At 31.7% G+C, this 22995-nt stretch overlaps 2 protein-coding genes across 4 annotated transcripts; both read right to left on the reverse strand.

Annotated features, from left to right (window-relative positions):
- Positions 1 to 1858: 1858 nt before the first annotated feature.
- On the reverse strand, positions 1859 to 14959 carry LOC127718962 (ankyrin repeat and KH domain-containing protein 1-like). 2 transcript variants are annotated; one of them, XR_007990067.1, is made up of 4 exons: positions 13071 to 14959; positions 12261 to 12308; positions 5567 to 9573; positions 1859 to 3821 (listed from the first exon to the last, which is right to left on the reverse strand). XR_007990067.1 is itself a non-coding variant. In XM_052225031.1 (3 exons), exon 3 carries the CDS (start codon positions 9035 to 9037, stop codon positions 5945 to 5947), a length of 3093 nt encoding a protein of 1030 aa, XP_052080991.1. In that variant the 5' UTR covers positions 9038 to 9573; positions 12261 to 12308; positions 13071 to 14959; the 3' UTR covers positions 1859 to 5944. The 2 variants fall into 2 exon arrangements, 1 of the variants encoding a protein (XP_052080991.1); XM_052225031.1 differs by having other exon boundaries at positions 1859 to 9573.
- A 25-nt stretch (positions 14960 to 14984) lies between these two features.
- LOC127718996 (uncharacterized) lies at positions 14985 to 18986 on the reverse strand. 2 transcript variants are annotated; one of them, XM_052225090.1, is made up of 3 exons: positions 18887 to 18986; positions 18070 to 18238; positions 14985 to 15332 (listed from the first exon to the last, which is right to left on the reverse strand). In XM_052225090.1, exons 1-3 carry the CDS (start codon positions 18911 to 18913, stop codon positions 15124 to 15126), a joined length of 405 nt encoding a protein of 134 aa, XP_052081050.1. In that variant the 5' UTR covers positions 18914 to 18986; the 3' UTR covers positions 14985 to 15123. The 2 variants fall into 2 exon arrangements, with proteins under 2 accessions (XP_052081050.1, XP_052081049.1); XM_052225089.1 differs by having other exon boundaries at positions 18542 to 18986.
- Positions 18987 to 22995: the final 4009 nt, after the last annotated feature.

Here is a 22995-nt window from a genome sequence, read left to right on the forward strand (position 1 = left end):
GGTTAAACCTGGTTTGACAGCTAGCAAAACCTCCCACTTGTATGTCAGTTGTTTATACTTCTGTTATGTTGAACACAGTTGTGGTGAACTACATTAAGCGGGCCAAATAGAAATTTTTAATATCTGACCAAGCAAACGGATGATTATGATATGTCCTTTCAATCTGCAGTTAACGGGCTTTTACAACAAATATGCTTACGTTTACTTATTAAATGCATTTGAATGTAGCCGCGCAGTTAATTTTTGCTTTAACATTTTTAAAAAAATACATTTTTATATCTAATACAAATTACTTTTCATGTTATAATTTGCATATAAAATTTTATTCGATTATCGTGAAATGTTAGTCCAGATTACAACAATTCAATTTTCTTCACTTAAACTGATTTTCTTCATGTTTATAAACTTCTTCTTACCTTCAAAATGAAAAAAAAGTGATGTAAAAAATACCAAACTCCAAGGTACATTCAAAACGTGAAAAGTTCATAAAACCTTACAAAATCAAACGCTCGACTATGTCGACAAATAAAACGAATGCAATTCAACTGTCATATATAAAGACAACAGAAGTATACCTGTGTTCAAAAGTCATAAATCAATTGAGAAAAAACAATTCCAGGTCACAAACTAAAACAGAGAGAAACACATCAACAATAAAAGGAAAACAAAGGAACAATAGGAACACTGAGGTGCAACAAAAACAAACGCCAACATACATAGAAACGACCTATATGATAACAACTGCCATATTCCTGACTTGGTACGTGACATTTTAAGAAAAAATGGTGGATTTAACCTGGTTTTATGGGTAGCCAAGCCTCCCGCTTATATGACAATGTTAAAAAAATATCGCTAAAATGACAACACTACGTGACAGATTCCTGACATGGATAAAAATTTCTTCAAAGATATTCATACCTGCAGACCATCAGCTCTCTTTTTTTAAATCTGCTGTGGAAATAATTTTACAAGTGGACATTGATGATACTTTAGACAGGGAGATTTGCTTTTATTTATTAGTAGAAATTGGCTTTTAACTAGCTATATAGCTTTTACTACCTGAGACTACTCTTACATTGGTGCTTTTGTCTATTGTTTAACTCAGTTGTTTTCGTGCTCGTACCGATCTATAGTTAAGTGATTTGCTAATGATGTTTACAGTTCTTCTTTTGTGCTGTTACAAAACTGCCAAAGGTTCGGTGGGGGTTGAGTGCTCTCGAACATGTTATGTGCCTGTCCCAAAAAATGACCCTGTAGTTCATTTGTTGTCGTTGGTTAATGTCTCTCATATTTGTTTTCCTTAAATTGTTTTGTTATAATTAGCCGTTAGTTTTCTCATTTGAATCGTTTCACATTTTTCATGTCCGGGTATTTTATAGCCGGCTGTACGACATGGGTGTTTCTGTTTGTTGATGACCGTACGGTGGCCTATAATTGCTTACATCAGTTTTATTTGAACTCTGGTGGTTAGTTGTCTAACTAGCAATCATACCATATCTCCTTATTTATAAATCAAGGTATGTGGATTTTTCAGCACAGAAAAATAATGTATAATTTTGACATGACATGATTTTTACTTTTTTTGAATTTAAGACAAAATATATAAATGCTTGGAATTGCAGATTTTAACATAGATACAAATGAGACTATGAACTAGTGTTTTTTTTCCTAAAGGAGCAGTTTCTGCAAAAGTGAACGACCGTCTATTTCTTTTTCATACAGTTACATATCATATTTTTTTATAGATTGATTAGGATTGCCAGTTGGTATGATGACGAGATTGTTGGTTCTCATCGAATATTTTCTCAGTTCTTTCAACATAAATTAGTACCATGGCATAACAAGACTGCTTAAAGTAGATTAAAATAGTGAATTAAATCATATATAGCATATACGTTAATAGAAAGTCATTACAACATCATTTCATTTATATTTTTGAAAAATTAAGAATTGCCAATGGTGTTTTTTCATTTGAAAATATGACATATTACTTTCAATTTTAAGAAGCAGATATGTTATTTGTAACTATGTGACTTTTCTGGGAAAAACAATTGTTTATTCGTTTTGACACATCATGATCAACAACATACAAGATAATGAAAATATTCTACTGGTATATCTACGCCTGGTTCAAATTTCTATTGTAACAAATGAATAGAGTTATGATATTACTAATCAACCGCGAAATAGATTATCAACAAAATAAGCAAGTATTGTCACAGTGCAGTATATCAAATCCTTTTATTTCCAAAGAAATTTTTAAAAAATTACTATACAAACAATAAGAAATTACAGTTATAGATTGAAAACACAGGATGTAGTATAAGTAATTGGAATTTCAATTGTTAATCCATCAATTAAAGACTACATTAATTCAATCTATGCTCATCGATATACAAAAGTCAGTATCACTAAATATCTTTTCAATCTTTTCACGTAAATGAACTTTTGATTAATATTTCAAAAATAAATAAATATAAAAACAAAACGAAACGAAACGAAACGAATAAAAACAAAGAAAACTATCAAAAGAAATAGATAATAAAAAAAATGAAAGACGACATATATTATATGTATTATTGTATTATAGCAAATTAAAACGACACCATTCGTATTCAGAAAATAAACAGAAAAGTCACACAAGTGCGACACAATAAACATGATATAGTGGATGAAAGTATATTACAACTAAAAAATATTACCACACACATATGAAAGTATATGACATTAAACATAAACAAGTATATCACAAAAAACAGATAGAAGAGTATTACCACAAACAGATAAAAGTATACTACAACATACAGATTAAAGTATACTATTATGAATATAATTTCAACATATGAGTATTGACCAATGTCTTTCTTATATATTAAATTACAACAACAAAAGAATTATCAAAATACATTAAATATACAATACAAAGTAGATGCTTGATTTTCATCAATTTGAAGTCAACGATAAGCAATTTTTTCAAGATGATATATCATAATTTGAAAATTTAAGGATGTTCGCTTCTCTTGTTTTAGAATTTTTGCCAGAACCCTCTGGTTTTATCCATGTAGTGCCATTAAAAACATTTTGCCCTATAACCCCTACTTTTCTTTTCATAATATCATTACAAAAAATTTAAAAAGCCATATTTCAAAATGTTATAAAATCATTGTTATTTTTTCATAGTTTTTAAAAGAAAAAAGGTGCCAATGTTAAATCTATAAAAAATCTAGGGAGAATCATTTCCCGCCAAATTTCCAATTGCTTATGTCTCAAAAACAAGCACATGGACCCTTAATTTTTATCTGCTTTTTAAGTTCCTTTATGTATATACTATCAATTTATTATAGTCTTTCAAAAAGCTTGTTATTTTGAAACAGAGTAGCGAACATCCTAAAACTAACTCTTGTAGATAAATAAAGGTATACAATCACTAGGCTGACTTGCGTATAGAAATGTGGTCACCGGGACCTCTCCAATTGTGACAGAAAAACCATGGCTAAAGTAAGGTGTCCAATTAACTGCACGGGATGTATAAATACAGAGCTACATCCAGTCTTTATGGGATCCGTTGCCTCGTATAAAGAATATAGAGGTCTTTACAGTGTATGTGTTCTGCCCCTATGTAATCTTCTTATATCTATACACTTATTTTTCAGTGGCTGGTCAAAATTGATACAGAACCTGTCTATTGAATGTTTGATAATTTGTTCTCGTCATGAAATAATTCTCCTCGGACGTAAAGTAACCAGTAATCAACAATCCAGTCATATACAAGTAATTTTAGTTCTTTCATAAATTAATATTTCCGTAATCAGCCAATATCCCTGTTTTCACAAAAAGCAGTTATTATATATCAAAGGCACACAATAAGAAATCTATTTTAAATAAATTACTGTAGATGTACAGAGGAAAGTTATTTACAATAGTGTATGAGAAAAAACCATACAGAGATATATAGTCTGTTTATATCTGTTACAAAAACTTTTAATATACAAACTAGAACTGTGGATTCATTATTATTCATTGAATACCAATTTTCGTGGTTTTTGTGGGTACAGGTGAACCACGAATTTAAATGTTCAACGAATTACAAAATTTCTATTATGTTGTATGCAGACTTTGGCAAAATCACGAAATCACATATCCACGAAAAGGCAAGTTTTCAGCAATCCACGAAAATTGATACCCACGAAAATAAATAAATCCTCAGTACTTCGTGCATACCTCAACAATTGATATAAATAACGAAATGCGCCTCTGGCGTACACAAAGCTAGGCCTGATATCTGTGATGAGTTTATTATACAAACGTCATTTCTAAAATAGACCATCTTCATAGTTGTTAACTTGTTTCTCATTTGGTCTCTGGTGGAGAGTTGTCTCATTTGAAATCATACCACATATTTTTTTTTTACATCTTTACAACTCTTAGATGCTATCAACATGCCATGCATTATAAAATGATTCACACTTCGAATATTAAAACAATTACAAATGGCAATCGTCATTGTAGGAAGTTTACTCTCGACATAAAAAAAACAAATGACGTTTAACGGGTTATTTTTTGTGGGTGAAAAATGTCAGTGTTTTGTATTTTTGCAGATTCCAAATTTCTGCGAACTATTTTGACAAAACTGATCTGTGCTATATCTAAAGGTTCTAAAACGGATCGAAAAACACTGAAATATATTTATAAATCAATTATAAAGTTTTTATATGAATAAAGAAATACGAAAGTTCTTTTATTTGATAAAAAAGTGGTCTTTGAATAAGCATGCATTATGATAGTAAGTAAACTTTTTTATTTTGGAAAGATAACATTCATAAGGTAATAAAAGGGGACATATCATACATATTCAATTATACTTCTAAAAATTGTTAATTCTGGTTCATCCGCTAAAATAAGCGAAAATTAACAACAAAAAACGCTATAATGTTTACTTGTTATACATAACATTGATTCTGAAAACACTGAAATATTGCTTGTAGTTTTTAATTTCGCTTTTTTTCTCGGTGAAAGACGTTGATACACAAAAATAAAACTACCACAAATAATTAACTTTGAAGGTGGTCGTTTACTTGACTCGAGGTTAAGTGAATAAAGCAAACACAAAAATGTATACAAACAAACGATTTAAAAAAAAAACAACAAAATACATTTACTTTAAAAGTACAAATGCAAAATCAGGTAGAAATGACACAATTTCTCATTGCCAAATAGATAACTAAAATTCACAAATTCAAAAGAGAGGATAGTGATTGCATTGTTATTTCAAAACTATGTTTTACCGTAAGGTGAAATGCATCAATTATTATTTCTAAGTAACGATTATTATCGTGTAAATGTCACATAGATCAAACAATGTATTGATAAACAGTACTTCCCACGGATTCCATAGCGCCCAGAAAAAAAATGTTCTTCCTCTCTACAAAGTGTTCATGTATTTACAATTGTACTCCAATTGTTTTCGGAATGATATGAATATGATATTAATCTTCGCCGTATTATGTTAAAACGTAAATGTATACAGACGAAGACAGTAGTTAATATATAATATATATATACCCACCTTAGACAATCATCTAGTATCAAAATATACTTTAAATTAGGTGTAGATAATTTCATTACTGTCACTCCATTCGTATACTAACCAGTTACTCACATTACATGTAAGTACGGATCAATTAGGCACAATTAATGCAATTCCAGACAGGAAATATTTTTAAACATGTCATACTCTCTTTGCACATACTGACAAATAAATAAATGAACAGAAACGGCGTATGCTAACAAACTACCAGCTTGACATGCATATTCAAACCTACATTATCAACACAGGTCCTTTAATGCACATAATTAGAATAACGGAAACCTATCTTAACATGTTTACAACATTTATGTTGGTACTTCTTTTTTCCAGTTGTCAAAATATCTAAGAAAGTAGGGTTTATTGTAATGTTTTCAAACGGAGATTTTTCTCAAGAAGATTTACAATGTCCTTGCACTTTGATTCACGGACAATATCAAGTGGTGTCTGGCCTTTCTTATTACGCATTTCAACTGTTGCATTCCATTCGATTAATAGTTTTACAATTGTGAATGATTCATTACGTTTCTCAGGATTATTCAAATGAAACATGTAAAATGTACAAGCCGCATGTAGAGGTGTTTGTCCATTTAATTCACACTGACTGACATCAGCCTTGTTCTGAAGTAGCAGTTCCACTATAGCTCGATGACCTTCTTTACAGGCCGCATACAATGGGGACGCCCCACTACTGGCACAATGTGAAACATAAGCATTATTTTGAAGTAACATCTCTACCGTATTGAGGTGTCCTCTTTCACAGGCAACATACAAAGGAGACTTTCCGGCATTGTTGCAATGAGTAATATCAGCATTGTTCTGAAGTAAAAATTTCACCATATTTGTATATCCTGATAAACAGGCGACATACAATGGAGAATCTCCATTACTGTTACATTGATTAATGTCAGCATTATTCTGTAGTAACACTTCCACTATCTCTGTATATCCTCCTTTACATGCCGTAAACGATGGAGACTCACCATTAATCTCACACTGAGAGACATCAGCATTGTGCTGAAGTAACAGATTCACTGTTACTGTATGTCCCCCTTCACAGGCCACATACAATGGAGACTTACCGTTTCTTGAACAATGAGAGACATCAGCATTGTGTTGAAGTAAAAGTTCAACTGTTTCTGTATATCCTTTTTCACAAGCCGCATTCAATGGTGGTTCTCCTAACTTACACTTAGATAAATCCGCATGGTTCTGAAGTAAAAGTTTTACTGTATCTCTTTGTCCTCTTTTACATGCTACATACAATGGAGACTCTCCATCGTTGTTGCAATGAAATACATCACTCTTGTTCTGGATTAACAGTTTCGCGGTATCTATTTTTCCTCTTTCACAGGCCACAAATAATGGAGAGTCTCCATGACTATTACACAGAAAGACATCAGCATGATTTTTAAGTAAAAGTTCTGCAGTATCTGTGTATCCTCCTTTACATGCCACATACAATGGAGACCCACCACTTGCCTCACACTGAGATACATTGGCATTGTTCTGAAGTAATAGTTTCACTGTTTCTGTTTTTCCCCGTTTACACGCCAAAAACAATGGAGTCTCTCCTTCACTGTTACACAGAAAGACATCGGCATTGTTCTGCAGTAAAAGATGCACTGTATCTGTGTGTCCTTCCTCACAGGCCACATGCAATGGAGAATCCCCCTTTTTATTAGAAAGAGATATCTCAGCATCGTTCTGCAATAAAATGTTCACTGTATCTGTATGTCCTCCTTTAGATGCCACATACAAAGGAGTATTTCCCAAATTGTTACGTGTAGATATAGCAGCATTGTTCTGCAATAACATTGCCACTATATCTGTATGTCCTCCTTCGCATGCCACATACAATGGAGACCAACCACAGTTATTACACAGAGAGACATCGGCATTGTTCTGCAGCAAAAGTTTCACTGTATCTGTTTGTCCTCCTTTACATGCCACAAACAATGGAGACCAACCACTTTTATTACGCTGAGATATATTGGCATTGTTCTGCAGCAAAAGTTTTACTATATCTGTATATCCTCCTTCACTAGCAACATACAATGTAGACCAGCCACTTTTATTACAAAGAGAGACATCGGCATTGTTCTGCAATAAAATTTTCACAGTAGCTATATGTCCTCCTTTACATGCAACAAATAATGGAGACCATTTCCACCTGTTAGTCATAGACACATCAGCATGGTACTTAAGTAACAATTGCACTGTATCTTGATGTCCTCCTTCACATGCCACATATAAGGGAGACTTTTTATGCATGGTACATTGAGAGACATCAGCTTTGCTCTGCAGTAATAGATTCACTATATCTATATGTCCTTCTCTGCAGGCAACGTACAATGGAGACTTCCCAAGCTTGTTACACTGCGAAACATCAGCTTTGAAGTACAGTAACAGCTTCGCTATATCTATATGGCCTCTTTGACATGCCACATACAATGGTGACTCTCTATCAATATTACAATGAAAGACATCAGCATTGTTTTCCAATAACAGTTTAACTACATCCGATTTTCCCCTTTCAGCAGCTTTATATAGAGGTGACCTTCCTCTGTAGTCTTCCTTGTTGACGTTACATTGAGTGGTAACAATCAGAAAATTAACTATATCAAAGTACCCACAAGATGCTGATTCGATTAAAGGTGTCGTGTGAAATAATTGTTCATGATCTGCTCCTTTTACTTCGCACAATTTTGTATCTAGCGTCTTAAATATATCTTTTGCTTCGTGACTTTTTCTCAAAAAATTGATTAATTTATCTCTAAACGACTGATAAATCAATTGTTTGTTATGGAATGTACTAGTAATAACAAACTCTTTTAAATCACGTAACAATCTTTCAAAATATTCTTCCTCAATGTCTTCCGATAATGTAATTAGATCATCAGTTTTCTTGTCTTCTGTTATAGATTTAATTATAAAATGATCCCGTATAAATATAGATGGAGCATGTTTTAAAAAACACTCTGTAAGGCGCTGACCACAGATTACAGCTGCCATTTTATATATTTTGTCGTGTATGATTCTATACTCTGTATTTCTTTGTTTTAAGTATGTTCCATCTAATGTAGTAAAACCACATTTTAAAGCGTTTCTTGACAGTTCTTTAAATATGTCAATCTCAAACTCCTTAACAATGTCTTCAAGTTTGCATTTTATTTTCTCTGGAATTGTTTTTAATTTTAGCCAATTTGTATCGAATCCATCATAGAATATGATACAGAGGATAAAAGCACAAAATTGGCTACTGTTTGAAGAAATGATGTGCTTTATGTTTTTTGTAATACTATCCACAGGAGCTGTAAATTGTTGTATAACTTCGTCAGATGATTTGTTGTTTGACAATTTACAGAGCAATGGAAAGAAATCCACATCTCCCATGACTTCTATTGCATTGTTAATTATGTCATCTGGAATGTACTTTTGCGCTATAAACATTCTTTCTTCTTGAAGTAGACACAACTCTGATGACAATAAATTGCATTCCTGTCCTGTTAGCGACGTTAAAAGTTGAAATTGTGAGTCTTTATATATATGCAATCTACAAGAAATCAGTAATTTTGGACTTGATAACTTTGAATCAGTGTCATCATTTTTATTTGCAACATCTCTTTCTGCAATTTTAAAATTTTTCTCCACTTTTTCTGAATAATGGATCCACAAATTTAATACCTGTTCGTTGATTGTTTCTTTTCCACAAATATCATCAACAACGAACGCTTGATTTTTGTTTTCATTATAATAATTAAGAATGTCTGTTGGTCCTATTGAAACAGGTATTATCTCATATCCAAAACTGTCACGTAAGTGTAAGGCTGTATGGTGTATGTTTGCAGATTTACCACAACCCGAGCTCCCTGTCACAACAATACAGTTATTTAATGGTAAACAACCCAGTATGTGACGTGTTGCTCTGGTTTCAACAAAAGTAGTTTGGTCTTGTTCCCATTCGCTTATTTCTTGTCGATGTTGAGCTACGAAGAAAAGAAATGATAATAAATGATGCTTTGTTTTGGAAATTAGATTTTGAAAATAAAGCATATTCGTTTCCTGTAAGACAGATAGTAACACTTTTACACGAGTAACTAGATTTATCTCGTTTGATTTACAAATAATGGCTAAATAATGCGTTCAAAAACCTTAAGATCGATGCTATTGTATTGGAATAGCGTAACTTGTTTTATCTTATGTAGAAATGTTCTGTGATAATAAATTGCCTGATAGGCAGTAACGAGAGGGAAAAAAAGTAACATAATCGTCTGCCTGGAATAAAAATTTCGTATTAGGCCTATTCATTTACGTACATATGGGTGCAGTCATAACGTGTACACAAGTTAACTTTGAGTAGAATTGGTGACCGCTTTCCAAGTTAACTTACGAAATTTAAAGCAGACAAGCAAATTGACTTCATCGACAGTAGACCAGCCTTAGGTCTGCTTTTGAATGACTGTTGTACACCCTTTGACCAGTCTGTTTCAGACCAGACCTGTGGACAGGTCTGCTTTTGACCAGTCCAGTATCATCAACATGATAAAATTTAGTGATCTGATAATTAAATAGATTCATTGCATTGAAAATACATTTATTTGTTTCTTGTGTTTCAAATGTACAGTCAGTCCATTATGTACAGTTTGCCATTTAAATCTTCACATAACAATATATTTAAACATACGAAAGAATATGCTTTGAAGCGCCTCGTGAACAATACAACCCACCCTCCATCCCTTTAATAAACAGAACTGCTGCTGTTTTAGTTTATTTTTCAGAGTGCATGGTGAACAGATCGATATGTATTGAATATTCCAATTAGATTGTCTTGTATCCTCAAAAATTTTAGACGTTTCATCATTCAGCGGCAGATACAATGAAAACCGAAAATTCAAGACATTTGCAGTAATAGATGAAGAAAAATATGTTTATCGTCATGGCATTCAGTTCAATATGGAAAGTGCATTGGATGTCATCATCAACATGATTCAATTGGCAGTGATTTATTCAGATATTGTTTATTGAACTGTTATGGATCTGCCCAGCAGCTAGAAATTATTTTGCCTTTACTGTTTTCCCTTCAGTGATCAATTGTCATCAAGGTTTAACTAAGGTTGTCCAGTTTGTTGATGTTTGTTGTTTTTTGGTTTATATTGTTGAATAACTGCCATGACAAATAATCAGCAAAATTTTAAATTTTCAATTTGTTTTTGTTCATCGTATTTTTACGATGGAAGAAAATAAAACAAATCTTTAGTAGTATATTCATTACGCAGATTGAATATGCAATATATATATATATATATATATATATATGTATATATATATATATATAACGTGCGTTGCATGGATTTTTCATCGCTTTGTTTTCCTAGGCTTTACGATGTCCAATCGTAAGTTTTATTATGCCCGGATGTATAAGTTGTTGTATAATTCTCCGAAGGACTTTTAAACTTTTAAAACGTCTCGTCAATTTCGGCAGAATCATTGCTACCGATTTATGTTTTTTTTTATCATAATAAAGTACAAATATGGTAAGTTTTGGATGATGTGGTCAAATATTTAGTCAAACAATTCATCCTGAGATATGAAAACTACTGATCTTAGTGACGGCTTGGTATTTTGAATAAACAATAGAACTCCTGGCACTCTTAATTGGTGTGGACATAATTACTGTTTACCATTTGTGTCATACAATCCATCCTAAGTAAGGATGTTCGCTACGCTGTTTAAAAATAACATGCCTTTTAAAGACTTTGATACATTGATAGTATATATATATATGACAAAAACTAACAAAGCAGAAAACAATGCAAGTTCCGTGTCCATGTCCTTGTTTTTGAGATATACGTCATTAAAAATTTTGCAGTAAATCATTCTCTTTAGATTATTTATACATTTAACCTTGGCACCTTTATTTATTTAAAAAACTATGAAAAATAACAAGGATTTTTTTAAGATTTTCAAAAAGGCTTTTTTAAACTATATCTTATAAGATTATGAAATAAAAAGAAGGGGTCAGCGGGCAAAAGGGAACAAAATTTAATATGCGAAATTCATAAAGTATGGAAAAATCAAAACAAATATATTTTTTTTAAATGTGGCACTTATTACTGTCTTTAACACCTGAGATCACCCCCAGTTTTTATGTGGTTCGTGTTGCTCAGTTTTTACTTCTATGTTGGGTTTTGCTTACTGTTCTTTGTCTGTTTGTCTTTCTCTTTTTTAGCCATTGTGTTGTCAGTTTATTTTCGACTTATGAGTTTGAATATCCCTTTAGGATCTTTTGCCTCTCTTTTATGTGAAGGTTTGACAAAGTATTTGTGTTTGAAAACGTTTAAACTAAGATATAATTTAATACTTACTATTAAACAGAATTACTCCAATTAATAGTAAATTAAGGAAACATTTTACTCTAAATTATTTCTTCTATCCAAGTTTCATGAAACGCCACGACAAATTGATAAAGTGATTGTTATCTCAAAAATAATTGCAATCACAGACTGATTCTGAAAACTAAAATGTTGAGACCGCCGACAGCAGAATATAGGATCGTTATGTCTCGCTTCCGGGACAAAATGTCAAAAGATCCACAAAACCAGTAATATATTTTACAACATGACCTTGCGTGATTATGAAGAATAGAGACTAAGGAAACTTAGATTAAGCATACCTCGAATATGTTTTGGAATATGATCTTCAATTTCTTCCTTCAGAATATCTGAAAATAAAAATGGATAAAGGAATACTTAGTGAATTAGTTTTAAATAATTAATTTCAGGGTAAATTTCACTCATTTTAGAACCTTTTAAATATATATCTTCAACAATATTTGTGTTCGATAATTTATTGTCCAATACAAAACGGGAAATTATTCTGATACATATCTCTTATAAATAAGAAGACAAGGTGGTAAATGTAATTGATAAACCAACATTACAACAAAGGTTACTTGCACATGAACACATATTCTTGAACAGTAAAGACATAAATATACCATATATTATATATAGCCCAAAAAATCTTCAAAGATACCAACCAGTCTGAAATTTTGAACTTCGTGAATTTATCCCTTCTAAAAATCGTGACATCTGTTTATCTGTTTAAGCTCTTACGGGAATAATTTAGAACGCAATTGAAATTTATGAATAAATGATGATTGTTTGTTGAGATTAGATGATATCATTAATATGTTGATTGATAGTTTGCATGTGAAACACGAGAACATACTGCTGGTCATTCATTTAACACTGATGTAATAAGATTATATGAACAGTCCTGGTTCTTGTGATTTCTTTGAGACAAGATGGGTACCACTATTTGTTTTATTAAATGTTTTTTTTTATTTTGATGACTTGTGGCATTTATACCACAAGGAATCTCTATATAACAATCTGAAATCAGTGAAATCATTTTCTGATCTAAGAAATAACATAAATATTCTCTTAAAATGTATATTACTGAAAAGATTTGAAATACTCACCAAGTATTCCCTTGTTTTCCTTAGTTTCATGAAAGAAAAAAAATTGAGAAGGACAGTTTACCTGAAGCTATATTTCAACTTCAATTAATGTTAACAAGGACACAAGTCAAAATGTTTAACAAAAACTCAGAAACGGGCAAAAACCATTATTGAAGGGAAATAACTTATATAAGAAATTGATTTTGCGATGTTTATTAATAAAAGATCTTGTTTTGCTGATCAATATTGTTGTTTACAGTTTCTCTGTATTTATAATAAATGTTTTAGTTTTCCAAAAAAATGTCATAAAAAAACAAAAACATGTCATATAATTACAGTCAAACTACCATAAAAATTACTCAAAGATACTAAGCTGATAATTTGGTTCGCCAGATTCTACAGTCAACTCGAATAAAAAAAGTTGGAATGCCAAATTAAAAACGAAGTTAGAGCATTAAATACAGTACCCAAAAATTCCACAAAATTGTGCCAAATAATTGCTAAAGAAGTAAATTCATTTAGGTAAAAAATACTTAAGGTTTACGAATACAACATTTTATTAACAGTTAATTCATAACTCCTATAATGAGTTGATTGCCAATTCCCTTCTTATAAGTATATCTTGATTATTATAATTATTATGCAATACATTGTATTTACAATTAAAACACTTGTTTTGATTATATGTTTTTAAATCAATGCTAGAAATGTCAAAAATGTCAAAAAGTTTAACTACTTTGGAATAGTGTATTGTCAGTTTCCGTCAATTTGTATCTAAATATAAATAGATATGATATGATTTCCTATGACATAACTATCCACGATATACAAAATTACCTAGATTTAAGCAATTATAGGTTACCGGTTCATGATTCAAAGGTGATCAATATCGATACCGTATATAAAGTAAGGATTTATGGTAGGATTACAAATGAAAAAACGATTCAACAGAGTACATATGATGTGGATTTAATTATTATAAGCAATTTTAATTTTACACAAAAATGCTCCAACAGAGTTATAAGGAAGAACCACTGAACCACATTTCACAGTCACCTTTTCGAATTAGTTGACCGATATGATATGTCTGTGTTTCAACTAACCAGCGACGTGTTTTCGCAGTCATCGATATTAAGATATGATAAAAGTTGTCTGAGCTATAATTGTACCGATTGTTTCCTATTCCCGATTTAGACATTTTTTTACTGAGTGTTGAATCGCACGTCACGCTTACTTTGTCAACACACCTGGTCTCGATCCTTATGGAGTTCATAAGAGTTATTGCTGTTTATATTAGGTTGATCTAAAGTAGGTTCTATTGGATACATATCCGCAGTCTTATTAGAGAATTCTTGATTTTTTTAAGCAAATATGTCATCAAGATTACGACCAGTGGTTTAAAATTTATCAATGAAATGTACTTCACTAAACTGTGATTCTTAACAATACAGGAACAAGACTACTTTACTTCACCTTAAAATGTTTTTTACAGTGTTGTTTCTATGTTCTGTACCTTTGTATTTATATTTACTTCATTTTTACTTCATCGAGAAAATGTACATACTATATACGGTATGTACTATCAACGACAAACACTTTTGTTTTTGACGTTATTGTACTATCTATTTAACCTTTTTTGTTAGTGTCTTTGTTGGAATAATTTGTATGTTTGCTTGAATTCTTAAGTCAGTTTTTTTGTTATATTTTTTTTTATTAGGCGCAATTGGTGCCCATAAGAATATCTACAACATGTCGATAAACTCATCACAGTTCTGGTAATTATTTCTAGGATATTTACCTGTTTCATGACAGAAGTTTAGTTATCTATAAAAGGCATACAATTGCCAAAATGTAAAAAAAAAAATACGATAAAACAAGGTTTACAATAGACTTAAATGTCTTCTCCCCCCCCCCCCCCACCCCCCACTCAAAAAAAAAATCCTAACGACAAGCAATGACTGGTGTCAAGTGATAGGAATATCTCTTTTTGGTCAAACTGTACCCCCAAAAAAATGAAGCTATAGTCTAGCTAGACAGCTTTCTGTAGTGTAAGGGAAGTTTTATTGTAACATATTCATTTGTAAATTTCACATACCCTTTCTAAATTACTTATCTTTTTCTGTAAACCGTTTTCTAAATCTTTTAATTCTGTTTGCACTCTGATAAACTGGCTGTCTGTTTCTGAACACAACGTCTGAACATATTCACTGAGAACATGCGTATGTTGACTGATTTCCTCTACTATCTCTAAACCAAGAGTTGTTCCACTCAGAAAATTATGACCTGTGAAAAAGAGATATTGAATTTATAGTATGAGGTATGGTGTTATGATACCTGTTGTAAAACATACCGATAACTTAATGATTTGTGCTTTGTCGAAGCACGGTATCATAGTTTGAGTGTTCTGTAATTTAGTCACATTTGTGTATTTTTCGTATTCTGTAATCTGTGTCTTTTAAAATATTCTTTCCTTTATGATAATGTTATGTCATATGTTATATTTGTCACGTTTGTATATTTTAAGCTGTTTTGGATGCATTTTTTATTATCGGTAAAAGAGAGGCGAAAGACACCAAAGCGACATTCAAACTTATAAGTTAAAAAATAAACTGACACTGACAACGCAATGGCTAAAAATGAAAAAGACCAACAGATAACAATAGTACACTAAACACAACATAGAAAACTAAAGACTGAGCAACACAAACCCAACCAAAAACTGGGTATTAAGTCTTATTCGATAGGTCACATGCAGGCGCTACTGGAATGTTGCTACATAGAAATGGAAAGTTCATAATTTGGATGCTGAAATCATCTCTTTTTTGTCGTAAAGCTTTGTTATCAACCGAACCTCATTGTCAATTTCTAGATGTATTTTAGGTAAAACAATATAGTTTGCCTGATTTGTAGATCTTTGTTATTCTTGTTATTTTTGCAATTCACAATCGTGCGTCTTTTAAACTATTTAAATCATTTTCAAAAATGCAAAAATGTCGAACACTGTTAATTTCTTTGAAGTGGCTTATTATTTCCAAGTTGTTTTTGAAGATAAGGAAATGTGGATTGATTCTTAATATGATAACTATCCATCACAGACCGAAGAACGTGGATTTGAGCAACTATATATCACCGTACATGGTTCACCAAAGCGCAAAATCAGTACAAAATATACCGTTTTTGTAAATAAAGACGTGGATATAAGCAATAATAGGTCACCGTACGGCCTTCAACAATGAACAGAACTAATACCGTATAACCTTATATTAACAGTCCCGAAATGCCAAAATGATCTACTATTCAAACGAAGGCTTATTTGTATCTATGAAAACATGTAATTACAGTTTTAAGATTGTATGAAAATCCCTTACTTAATAATTTACTAGTTATACCTAGATAGAGTTCATTGAATCTCAAACGTCACTACCGACACGGGCATATCGAACGAACTGGAAAATCTATACAAACTGTAAGAATGAACCTAAGGAACATCGTCGTCCAATAAGGAAAATTAACAATAGGGACGAAAACACATTTCTTTTGTCGTAAATTTTTAATTTGATATTACCGTGGGAAACGCAAATATCAAAATCTAGAAGGGGTATTGTTGTCAAAATACAATATGTTAACAAGGTTCTCTTGGGTAAGTTCCGCAGTATAATCAGATAATTCTTGATTATTTAAAGCAAAAGTGTCATCAAGGTTATAGTAGGTGTTATTACAAATTAGACGGATCTTTACTGAATGTGATTCATAATGATACAGAAACAAGTATCCTATGTTCAAACCAACATTATACTAAATTGTCTACAAAGCTACTCAACAGTACCGGATTGTCTGCAAAACAAAATGTCTGAACAGTACGTAATTGACGCATGAAATCTATATCGTGATGTTTTCATTTCTTTACAGCACTGGGTCGATACCTCTGCTAATGGACTATTAGTCCTCAAATGTATCATCAGCTCAGTTGTCAGTACTTTAGTACGGACATGATTTATAACAAACCTTTCTAAAATTGTCTGTTTACAAATTTTGAAATTATAAGAAAACTTAGGTAGCAACATCCTCAGGCAAAATTGACTTTAAATGGATTTGGCTAATATTTTTGGTCCTTTTTGATTATATAGGTCTTCACCTGTTTCGGTTCTTTTACATCACTGGCTGCGAAATATTCGGCTTTGAGCGTTCCTGATGAAGGTAAATTCATAAAAGCGCTTCGGACGCAAGAAATGTAACGTGTTGTTTTAGTTTTTGAATAACAAGAAATTATCTGAATAAAAGAAAAAAAATCACGAGAATTGAAGTTGTTAATTCATATTTTTCAAATGTTGTTTAGACCAAAACAACATTTAAAAACTAAAAAAGGACCTGAAAAAAAAATAAAACAATTTAACTAGAAAACTAACTATGTTGCTTTGAGTTTAAAGACGGATTTCAGCAGGCTCGAAATCTTTCTTGTCCTCAAGAACAAATCTTAACAACAAGGACAGACAATGACTTATGTCGAGCAACGGTACTTGATCACATTGATCTTTGATACAGATTTGCCCAAAAAAATCCATAATTTTACAAATTTCACGAACAGTGTAGGTTAGAGTTTATTTTGAGTTTCCTGCGTACAGGTACTGTTATATGTAATTTATTTTGGTTCAACTGCAAATAATATCAAAGATCAAGATGTTGTGTCAACTGTGATGTTGGTCACATCAATACATGTACATGAATATTGGTAGTGTCATCAATATATCTTGTGTCATTTGTGAGTTAGGTAACAGAAGTATAGTGCGTGTAGTCTGTGATAAGGGTCACGACAATATATTTTGTATTGTCTTTATCTTTATAAAGTCTCAACTTTTGTGTTTTATATTATTTAGCATAACACTTTTTGTTGTGTACAAGTACGTACAAGCTCAACTACTGACAGGGTAATATAAAGTTCATGATAACTCGTAACAGTTATTCAGTTTCTGAATGAAATAAGATACATTTAGCATACAATACATATTTTATCATTCGGTACCATTTGTTGCCCACGTGTTGAGTTCTCCCAATATACTGTTTTCCTCGTTGTTACTAAGTCGAAGGTCCTTAACAAGTTGTCCCAATAAATAGAATGAATCTGTATATTTCGTAGCAGTCCATTCTCTGAAGTCACAATGTGCCCAGGGATTACGTATGTCTGCTCTTATCTAAATAATTGAAAATGAGAAACATTTGGTCAATCCAATAAATAATGACAAGGAAATTGTATCCCAAAAATCAAAGGAGAAAGTATAATTTAAGAGCAGATTTTACCCCGAAATCAAATACATTTAAAACTTTTATCAATTGCCAAACTGAATGGTTTTTTGCGTGCTTATTTCTATAACACATCGCTTTCTTTTGGATACAAGTATTTCTATTGCATGGGTTATATAGATATGCCCTCTGAGAAGTTTTCAAGAAGCATTAGAGTACACACGCAATTACTCTACTATCTTAAAAATTGATACCTTTTCAGCATTGGCTTGTACAGCTGTCGGGAATGAACTGATGTTGACGACCATACTAAGAAGTGCAGATAAGTCACATGACTCGTCAATTGCTGAATATTGAGCCATACTATGCTTTAGGAACAACTTTGACAAATCCACATGGCTTGTTACTTTGTAATCATATTTCTGGTAATTATTTTTCCATGTTTTGCGGATATTAATCTTTGGAACATTTCTGTTTGTGTTGATTGAATCATAACTAAGTGAATGTGTATTTGTTGATGGGTATTTCTCCAGAAATCCAGGATAAACCTGTGTATTGATTGAGTGGCTAGATACCAATAAATTATACAGGTTTCTTACAATAGAATCAACATATTTTCTCAGCATGGGAGAAATAATTGATTGAAGGCATATCCCAATGATCAGCCATCTTTTCGTTTTCTCATCTAAATCTCCTGATGGACCTTGGAACAAATGAAGGTAGTAGAATAAAATACACAAAATATAATGCATTCCATCGCTTTCCATTCTAAAGAGTTTTGTTTATCCAGGTACAAATGAAGCTAGCATGTTTAGATGCGCCACATTCTGTGTATGTCAATCCAAAGTCAGGATCTTGTTTTTCAGTGGCTGTCGTTTGTACTGATTATCATATTTGTTTTACGTTGATTATTTTGTACATAAATCATACCTTGTATAGTTTAATGAGCGGTGTTGGTCTTGCTCAATGTTGAAGGCCGTACAGGGACCTTAAGTTGATAACTTCCATATTTATTTGGTCTCTGATGGAGAGTTGTCTCATTGGCAATCTTACCACATCTTCTTATTTTTATATTACATCCTTTCAAGGGAAAGCTGTTTTGAGATCATTAATAATGTTACTTTCTTTCTGCTATTGCTACACATTTAACACATATCAAAAGGTTCCGATTTTTATGAAATCAAGTTTTTTTTTTTACATGTGGAAAACCTGTAATGTACAGTGAAAAGTAAGATACAATACATATATTAATATATAGATCCCTGCGGTTTTTTTTGGTTTTTTTTATCAGGGATAATGTCTATACAAATATATAAGTACAAGTACAGTAATAATCACTGCAAAAGGTGCCTAATTTTTGCGTTAGAGTTATCCCCTTTAGTCATTAATATATGCCTAAATTGTACTCATGACTGTTTGAAAATAAGAATAGCGCATGCTAATGTATTTCTAAATGACCCAAAATTAACATTAAAACCATTATACCATTTTTAACGTAAATCGCGGACCACGGTGCTTGCCTAGACTGTTTGAGGTCGTTGGTTAGATCCTAAGTTAGTTCTAACCAATGTATTGAAATTTACATGTGATACTTATCTATTAAACAAGCGGAACGTTTGGCTAATATCAAAGACTTGTTGGTTTCGAATTAGAACGTGCCTTGTTAGGGAGACATGTCTGCGGATTGTTGCCTTTGTGGAATAACACGTTCAAATCCAGCTCAGGGTGATGGTCTGGTACAAAGCAGATTACATATTTATATCTCATTATCGTGTTCTCGTCTAGTATTTGCCACTGGACATAAAAAAAAACACACCTGTCATTTGTTCTGACTTAGCATAAAGAAATAGTTGCAAGTTTTACCATTCGAGTAGTACTTAATATAATTCATAAATATAATTCAAAACCTAGTGTATACCTGTAGTTTTTGATACTTTGATGTGTATATCTTCTACTTTTCTCTGTAAATCTTGTGGTATTGTCCGTTCTAATGTCCTGGGTTTCGTTAGGTCAGCCATGCTGTTATTTCTAATCTAGCCAACACTTCATTTTATTTAAACGGTTATCCATTATAGAGTTATTCCCTTCCTTTAAAATAAAAAAAAATAACAAAATGATCATACACTTATCATAGATATTAGACTGAAAATCATGTCACATGCACTCATCAGTATACATTGGCATCAAAAAATGAAAATGATTCCTAATTTTCTAATTTAAAGGAACACGTTTTTGCACATTTTAATCATGTTAAAGATGTCAACAGATTCATGTATCTCTATTGTATTCATTGTTTATTTCCTTAACATATGTACCTTTGTATTTTTGTAATACTATGATGTCTATGTTCTGCCGTGTGCCATTGTATCTATAGCAGTTCATCAGAATATAATACAGTATCACGATACATGTATTAACCTTACGATTATATAATTGGTCGGTATTTCAGATTGTTATAAACTTTGTATAGATTTAGAACTAATTAAAATGCACCTGAATATCGACCGATTTATACATGTAACATGTTTGCTCCCAAAGATACATGTACCATTAAAGAATAGGTGACCATGTATTCATGTTCCCCAATTATTTATTTCATTTACTTAAAGAAATATATGAGACTTCATAAAATGAAAGTATATATTTTTTATATGAATGAAATAACAAATTGGCAAATGTACATGATGTAAACCTTTTTTTGATTATTGTACACCTGATTTCTTAAAGGGTCATTAGCTGTCAAATTAATGTTCACCGATTTGACTCAAATTTTTCATATTTGATTTATAATATACTCAAACGTATATCCAAATTATAAAGAATCTAAAATAAACAATTTACAATGCATGGGCTCGATAACATGTATCAACATTTCGTGTGTATTTTAGTCTAGACACCATCTAATTAACCATCGAGGTGAACTCCGAAGACTGCCGACGGTCATTTAACCCGATATAAACATAAATATAGATATACATAGATAGCGAACTCGTAAAATTTGATTTTTCTAGGTTTTTACCCGCATAAGAATGAGTTTTGATGGATCGAACCAGTCAATTAAATGGTTTACCCTTGTTTCACTTTCATTGTTGACATTCTTTTCCTTTTAATTACTAAACACGCTTAATTCATGCGTAACCAATCTCTAGCTAAGGGGTTAAATTGAAGGTCGAATGAATACGGATTATATGATGTCGAATTATTCCCTTGCAAGTGAATAATTCATCAGCGATGTTTCTTGCTTATTTTGACAAAAGTGAAACAAACTGGCTTCTAAAAGTAAATTATTTTTTCACTATTTCACTTTCATTTATGATTGAACAAGAAAAAATCATATTTTACTTTTTTTTTTATCTCGTAGCTAATGCCCCTTTAAGCTTTTATAAGTCCAAGAGAGTGGTTTTGGAATTTAAGGAGTCGTTTTCAATTATCTTTTCTGATTATCTGGTTCAATCAATTAATCATCGGACCGATGAAAAGTAAAATAACAAAAATACCGAACTCCAAGGAAAATTCAAATCGGAAAGTCCCCTATCAAATGGCAAAATCAAAAGCTTAAACACATCAAACGAATTGAAAACAACTGCCATATTCCTAACTTGCTACAGGCATTTCCTTATGCACAAAATGGTGGATTAAACCTGCTTTTATAGCTAGCTAAACCTCTCACTTGTATGACAGTCACTTTCAATTATCGTTTCTGATTATCTGGTTCAATAAATTAATCTTCGGACCGATGAAAAGTAAAATAGCAAAAATACCGATCAAAGAAAATTCAAATCGGAAAGCCCCGTATCAAATGGCAAAATCAAAAGTTCAAACACATCAAACGAATGGAAAACAACTGGTACAGGCATTTCCTTATGCACAAAATGGTGGATTCAACCTGGTTTTATAGCTATAAACCTCTCACTTGTATGACAGTCGCATAAAATTCCATTACATTGACAACAATGTGTGAACAAAACAAACAGATATATAATAAGTGAAAATGTTAAAAATAAAGGGTACAGCAGTCAACATTGTGTTATAATTTTGATCACTAAAAAAACAAACAAATATGTCAACAAAGAAAAGCAAAATGGCATATAAACAAAACACATAAGCAAAAATGAAAGACAGGAATAAAAAAAAAGTTACCACTACCCAACAACACATTGGCGGGATGCATAAGTACCGAGCCACTCCAAAAGGATATTACCAAAAATTGACTAAACAGTAAAGGTTTATATTTTACAAAGACAAATAAAAGAACACTATAACACGTAATTAAGATGATAAACAACGTCAGTACCTAGAATCTATACTTCAAGACGACAAGACAATATAAAGTGACACAGCCGGTCCTTACAAACGACTATGAATTTAGAAATTGTCTGAGCACTTTTTAAATGGTTTAAACTAGCCATTAACTGCATTTCACTATGAACCATTCCCGTGCCCCTTACCAATTTGAATAACACACTGAAGCCTTTTTCAATTTACCTAAAATGGAAAATGATAAGCGAAATTGCAAAAATATCAGTTTAAATAGTAAAATGTCTCTGATACAATGCCAAATTAATTAGATTCATCTTATAATGAGTTGATAATAGTCTGATTTAAATTAACAGTTCACACGTACTCTTCACATTTTTCTATTTAAAAATATTGGCTGCAATGACCGTCCCGTCTTCTTTTGTACAAAAGATATGTTAATACATAAAAA

This window comes from Mytilus californianus, unplaced genomic scaffold (assembly GCF_021869535.1).
Source record: "Mytilus californianus isolate M0D057914Y unplaced genomic scaffold, xbMytCali1.0.p SCAF_10, whole genome shotgun sequence".
Lineage (NCBI taxonomy): Eukaryota > Metazoa > Mollusca > Bivalvia > Mytilida > Mytilidae > Mytilus > Mytilus californianus.

Excerpts from the sequence above, each read along its gene's own strand:
- LOC127718962 (XM_052225031.1), bottom strand. The coding sequence starts at position 9,037 with ATGTTTATAGCGCAAAAGTACATTCCAGATGACATAATTAACAATGCA.
- LOC127718996 (XM_052225089.1), bottom strand. The coding sequence starts at position 18,913 with ATGCTGAGAAAATATGTTGATTCTATTGTAAGAAACCTGTATAATTTA. Across the intron at positions 18,239-18,541 it reads TACAAGCCAATGCTGAAAAG|ATAAGAGCAGACATACGTAA; the intron begins GTATCAATTTTT and ends TCAATTATTTAG. Across the intron at positions 15,333-18,069 it reads CAACACGTGGGCAACAAATG|GTCATAATTTTCTGAGTGGA; the intron begins GTACCGAATGAT and ends TCTTTTTCACAG.